This window comes from Triticum urartu, chromosome 7A (genome assembly GCF_056163025.1).
Source record: "Triticum urartu cultivar PI428250 chromosome 7A, HENAU_Tu73, whole genome shotgun sequence".
Lineage (NCBI taxonomy): Eukaryota > Viridiplantae > Streptophyta > Magnoliopsida > Poales > Poaceae > Triticum > Triticum urartu.
In genome coordinates, this window is record NC_141879.1 from 747147180 (window position 1) to 747154157 (window position 6978).

General features: G+C 44.0%; 1 protein-coding gene across 1 annotated transcript; it reads left to right on the forward strand.

Annotated features, from left to right (window-relative positions):
* The first annotated feature begins 5352 nt into the window (after positions 1-5352).
* Positions 5353-6656, forward strand: LOC125525218 (uncharacterized). Its single transcript, XM_048690228.2, has 3 exons — positions 5353-5432; positions 5558-5633; positions 5725-6656. Exons 1-3 carry the CDS (start codon positions 5424-5426, stop codon positions 6255-6257), a joined length of 618 nt encoding a protein of 205 aa, XP_048546185.1. The 5' UTR covers positions 5353-5423; the 3' UTR covers positions 6258-6656.
* The last annotated feature ends 322 nt before the right edge of the window (positions 6657-6978 follow it).

The following is a 6978-nucleotide window of genomic DNA, read 5'->3' on the forward strand; positions in this document are numbered from 1 at the left end:
ACAACTTCCAACCAAGTTAAACCGCTAATAATTCTTCACAGTCATCGAGTGCTTTGAAACGACGACTGGAATATGAGGATAAGAATCAGGGAGGAGGGGGACTCAGGTTCTATTGATTGATGGCAACGGAAATGCTATTTTTTATCCGAAAAATTTGGAGAATAAGGACATGGGAGATAGAGACGATGATAATACTTCCCTGGGAAGTAAGAGACACAAACCTAGTGCAACGGTAGTGATGGACTTGGCAACATTGTCGGCCTCCAACACGAGGACTACCTGGCCCAATGATACTCACAGGATGGAACTGCCGCAGATGCGTCAGTCCCAGGCAATTCTGGATGTCCAGAGGTGTTATAAACCGGATGTACTCTTTCTGTCGAAGTCACATATGTCTGACGTATGGCCAGAACGGCTGATGAGAAAGCTAGGGTTATAGATGATGAGGCTGGTTGACCCGGGTGATGGAAGGGCGGGGGGTTTGCTTTTGATGTGGAGAGATGACATAAACATAACTAATCATAGTGTTATGAGTAATTACATAGATGTTACTATCACTGATGGGCTGAAGTGGAGATCTACTGGGTACTATGGGGATCCAGCAAGAGAAAATAAGCACAAGTCTTGGGAATATATGCGTACCTTGCACCATGTAATGGATCAACCGTCGCTAGCCTTCGGTGATTTTAATGAAATTTTATTTAGTCATGAGAAAGAGGGAGGAGCACAACCGGATCAACATTGCATGTAAGCATTTCGGAAAGCTCTGTCTAACTGTACTCTAGAGGACTTAGGCGTATTGGGTGACCCTTTGACCTGCTGTAGAGGGAGGATAAATGAGAGGTTGGATAAAGCGGTCTGCAATGCTTTGTTGGAATTAATTGTTTCCCATATGGGAGTGATTAATGGTGAAATGACAAAGTTAGATCATAGGCCGATGGTCATTGATACCAAGTACTATGTGGAGGTGAACCAGATGAGAGGAGCGGAAGGAGATTTGAAGCTAGGTGGTTACAAGAAGAAACAATAGAGGTGGTCCAGACTGCATGACAACGAGCTTCATTTTAAGGAATTGGGCCCCGTTAAATGGAAGCTTGATTCGGTACATGCAGAGTTGCACCAATGGGATAAAGAAGTTTTTGAAACGGCTGCAAAAGGGGATAGTGATCCTAAAGCCGAGCTTGAAGACTTAAAAGGGGTCCACCCAAGGATGCAGTCTTGGCGAGACAAAAAGAAATTTTGCTAGTTCTTGAGAACTTAATGGAAGAAGAGGAGGTTGAATGGCTCCAGATAGGCCGAGTGGACTGGCTAAAACAAGGGGATCAAAACAAAAGCTTTTCCATAATTTTTCTTCAACCCAAAAGAAAAAGAACACTATGAAAGCTCTGGAAGATGAAAATGGTGTAATGCAGGAGGGTTATTAGGAGAGGGGGAATATTATCAAGAATTATTTCTCTAACTTGTTTGCCTCGCACGTGGATATACCAGATGAAACAATGATTGATAAGGTTATACCAAGAGTTACCACATAGATGAATAATAGTCTCTTGGCACCATTTTCAGAAGAAGATGTGCGCCGAGCGATTTTCACCATTGGTGATTGCAAAGCTCCTGGCCCCGACGGTTTGCATGCTGCTTTCTGTAAGCGTTTCTGGAATATGATCAGGGATGATCTGGTGAAGGACGTGCTGGATGCTATTAACGTCGGGTGTATCCCTGATAGTTGGAATAACACCATGATAGTTTTGACCCCCAAGGTTAATGGGCCAACAAATATTATGCAGTTCATGCAAATCAACCTTTGTTGTGGCCTACAAGATCATCTAAAAAATGCTCGTGCCACGACTAAAGGTGGTTCCCCCGAATATCATTGGCCCCACGCAGAGTGCATTTGTGCCAGGTAGGCTAATTACGGATAATATTTTGATTGCGTATGAATGTGTGAGTACCAACGTGAGGAAGAAAGGGAAGACGGGTCTATGTGCAGTCAAATTGGACATGCACAAAGCAGACAATCGAGTTGAATGGTGCTTTCTTCGTTGTATGATGGAGAGCCTGGGTTTTGTAGATAGGTGGATATCTATGGTCATGGAATGTGTCGCTTCGGTATCATATAGTGTAAGATTCAACTCGGCTGACACGGAGCTTTTCACCCTGATGAGGGGTCTGAGGCAAGGAGATTCGTCTCCGTGCCTCTTCCTGTTATGTGCGGAGGCCTTGTCAAGCATGTTACAATGGGAAGAAAAGAATGGCAGCTTATTAGGGGTAAGAGTATGTCGCGAGGCCCCTTAGATATCACATTTGCTATTTGTAGATGACTCTTTGATCCTTATGAAGGCAGGTGAGAGGCCGAGGCTGAATGTTTGTGAAGCGTTCTAGATGACTACTATACTAGCTCGGGGCAGCTGGTAAGTGATGCTCAGTCAAGTATATTGTTTAGCCTGGATATTTCTGTACATGACAAGGTAGTTGTGTGCCAAAATTTGGGGATAATTATGTTGAATTTTAAATACCTCAGACTTCCAGCTTTAGTGGGACTAGACACAAGTGATTGCTTTGAGTATCTAATTGACCACATCAATCAGTTGGTGAGTGGATGGAAAGAGAAGCTATTGTCGACAGGAGGAAAGGAAACATTGATCAAATCAGTTGTTCAAGCCATTCCGGTGTTTGCAATGTCGATATTCAAAATCCCAAAAACAATTTTGAAGGGATGAAAGATGCAATATCTAAGTACTAGTGGGGTGATGATGACAACCACAAGAGTATGCATTGAGTGGCTTGGTGGAAATTATTTGTTTTGAAGGAGAGAGTAGGACTTGGATTCAGAGATTTACTTAGCTTTAATTTAGCAATGTTGGCTAAGCAAGTATGACACCTCCTCGAGAACCTTGATTCATTATGTGCAAAACTTTTGTGGGCCAATTACTATCCGTATGCGAGGCTTTTGGAAGCCCTAATGAAGAATGGCAGTTCATATACTTGGCAAAGTATCTGTGCTGGAATCCAGACCTTTAAGAGAGGTGCAATATGTCATATTGGGGTTGGTACTCAGGTAAATATTTGTACCGATCCATGGATCTTGGCGATCGCTGTAGAACGTGTAATCTAGAGGGGGAACTTTGCTTGGTATCTAAACTCGTTGAACCAGGGATAGGGCTATGGGATCAAGAGTTAGTCGATGATGTCTTTTGGGTAGTGCGGTCCCATTAGCACCTCATGACACGATTGAGGACTTTGTTGCCTAGAGATTTACTAAGCATCATTTGTTCACGGTGAGGTTGGCGTAGCACGTCAAATCGGAGCATCAGTTCGGACGTTGGTACCGGCGTTCTGAAGGAGAACCATCACAATGGCATCCAATTTCGACGAAGCTTTGTAGTGCTCATGCTCCGGCCAAGATAAAAGTTCATGTGTGGAAGGCCCTACATGGATTTATTCCGTGTATGGGTGTACTGGCGAATCGCCACATTGCAAGCAATGTTTTTAAGTGTCCAAGGGCAGCAGATATATGGTGGTGTTTGAAACTAGATGGATTCGTTGAAGAGGCTTTCGCTGTTGACCGAGTGGGTCTGGCTGCACTGGACTATATTTTATGTGAATCTGCTAGGTCAAGTTTGATTCCGGGATCAAGTGCCCAGTTATTGATCTTGGTAGGAATTTAGTATATCTGGTGGGAAAGAAGGCGATCTGTTCATGGGAAGGATGTGCAAGTCCCCTCACGATCAACATTGTCTATTAGTGCTTTAACTGTCAATTACTGGAAGTCGAGGCAGAAAAACACGAAAAAACACGGGTACTCACAATTGGAGATGGGTGGAACCAGCGGAAGATTGTGTGAAACTCACCGTTGACACGGCATTCCACTCAAGTGATCTTCAAGGTGCTATCGGTGCAATTCTTCGGGATGATAAAGGCGGATTTATCGCTGCATCAAATGACCGTCTTGAGCATGTGGCGGATGCGGCAATGGCGAAGGCCTATGCACTCACACATGGACTACTTCTAGCGCAATAGTTCGGGATACGACATTTGATTGTGGAATTGGACTATATGGTGGTGATCAACACGATGCAAGGAGGAGGCTTCATAGTTTTAGGAGCGGCCACCATTTATGCTGATATTAACATTGTCTTTTCAGGATATATTTCAGTTTCTTTCGTTCACTGCCCAAGGGAGATGAATGTAGTCTCTCATGAATTAGTTAGGCTAGCGATCTCGATGCCACCGTCAACGTGGATAGAAGAGCCGCCATTATCGATTGTTAGGTGGCTGGTGGATGTTGTAACTATCCATTGATTTATGAAGTTACCCACCACTGACTTCAATTATTAATTCTAGTTTCTTATCGGGGAACTACTTTATGTATAATAACTAGATATTGTTATCGTGGTAGTTGTTCACTTGCAACATGACAACCATGATGACATAACCTGGCAATTAGTGGCGATGAAAAAATTGCCGAAACAAAACAACATTATATCTTGTTTTAAAGCCCTCGTTGAGACGAACTTATCAGTAAAGACATATCACTTGTAAAATTTAAGTTTAGAAACTAAAGCCGATGATGTTAACATGACGTGAAAGATTCTGCATGCATGTATCCCCTCTCTATGGAGCAAAATCCGATTAAAATAGTCCTGCACCTTAAAACTAACTAGCACACATATACTAGTCAAGCTCGACGGAGACCGATGACCACTGTGACCATGACCCTCCACGGCACGCTGCGAGAAGACATGGCGCGTTTCGAATAGTCTTTATCTTATTGGTAATTTTTAGTTTCCATATGTGTTCGAGCAGAGGATCAGTGAACCCATGAAACGTCAACCAACAACTACCACATGTATCTGTAAAAATACGGCTTTAGGTTCCACAGCCCAGACAATAGTTTAACATTTGAAAAGTGTGTGCCAAATTGGTGAAACTGAATCTTTGTTAAAATACGATGGAGATATGCATTTAGTTTTCGTATTTAGTAAAATTGAGTTTTTATAGCGCAACAACTATATTAAGAAACTAATCTTTCAACCAGTAGAAGTACAACGATTAGCATGACCAAGTCCTAGCCAATGGTGCATTGACATATGAATTGATTTGATTTTTGTGTTGCCACTGTATACAACTTGCGCGTTGGGACTTGTTAAACCAGTCAGTGACTTTGACACTTGGACGTACGTACAGATGAACCACAAACAAATAAACATCTTGTATTAAGAAAGGAGTTCGTTGCACTGTACTGACCGGTCGGTAGACGGTAGCAGTGTACAACCATATAATAGCTTAAATAAACGCAAGTAGTAGTGACACCTTATATAAACGGCTTGGAAGCAGACATGGTCTCCATAAGAAGTTCAGGACTGCACAGGCAAGAGTCTGCTCCCCAAAGTCCAAGGGTGTCACAGGTTCACGGCTAGCTCACAATGTCCAAGGTAATTAGCCATCATGCATGTTCTTTCGTTTTGCTTATGTCTTTGGGGCCGGGGTTCCGTCGAACAAATTTGAAGGTGTACACTCATAGTGAACGCTCGTGTTTTCACTTGTGAATGACCTGCAGAAGATCCTGATCAGAGCTGATCTCATCGGCGACAAGTGCAAGAGCAAGATCCTGGCAACTGCTGCCAAGCTCAAGGGTAGGGTACCTCGCTCCCTCACAATCCAACCTCTATCTATCTCGCACCCCTCTCCACTCTTCTTTACCAAAATGTATGTACTAATTTTCAGGGATCAAGTCTATGGACATTGACCAGGACAAGTGCACGCTGACGGTGGTCGGCACCGTCGATCCGGTGCGGCTCCTGCAGTGTCTCAGGAAGTCGTGCTTCGCCGCAGTTATCATCAGCGTCGCAGACGACAAGCCAAAGGAGCCAGAGAAGAAGAAGGACCCCTGCCAGGAGGCCTGCGAGAAGGCCTGCAAGGACAAGTGCGAGATGGCTTGCAAGGAGGCGTGCTGCAAGAAGATGTGCGTGATGGTTACTTGCAACGAGGCGTGCTGCAAGAAGAAGTGCGACACGGCTACTTGCAATGAGGCGTGCTGCAAGAAGAAGTGCGACATGGCTTGCAATGAGGCGTGCTGCAAGAAGGTGACGCCGTCCTGCTACCCGTCCCGCTGCACGCCGGGCTGCGACTCCAGCCCCTGTGGCCTGCCCAGCTGCCGCTTCTACATCTACGGCTGCGTCGTGCGCAAGCCGCCACTGGGACACGGCTGCAACAAGGGGAGGTCACGCGGACTCAGAGGAGAATGCGGCATCCAGTAGCCGTGCATTCATCATCGATCGTCCTGCAAGCTAAGATTCTGCAGGAGCATGTATGGCGGTTTGCCGTGTCGTTGGAGTTTGCTTTTCGTAGAGTGATGATTCCCTTTCATTCCCTCTCAAGACGACGGCTTTGATCAGCATGGTTGGTTACTTCGGGTCTGATTCTTCGGTCTGTCTACTACTCCCCCCTTTCCTAAATATAAAACTTTCTAGGGATTTCACTATAGACTACATATGGAGCAAAATAAGCAAATCTACACTCTAAAGTATGTCTATATACATTCGTATGTAATATGTAATTTATAGTAGAATCTCTAAAAGATCTTATATTTAGGAACAGAGGGAGTATAATAAAAGCATATGTCGGCCAGCATTTCTATTTGTAGATATTGATGGTTACCTTATGAATTTATATTGGCGGTTTAAAGTTTGACAGTGTCTATTTCACATTCGACTGAAAATAAATTAGTCTTTATTCAAATTTTACAGCCAATGGCAAGCTGATAGCCGTATGCAAATGATCAACTTACACTAACCGTACAACAGTATTACACGCGGTTTACATTGAGTCAAGACTAAAGAGGGCTCATTCTCACTTAGTTGCAAATGCAAATAATTACAAAACGACTATTAGGTAATTACATGCACAAGAAAGCACTGTAAACACTACGGGGAAAACACGCGTTGCCTAGTGTTCGGGCATAAGCCAAGTGCTATTTCT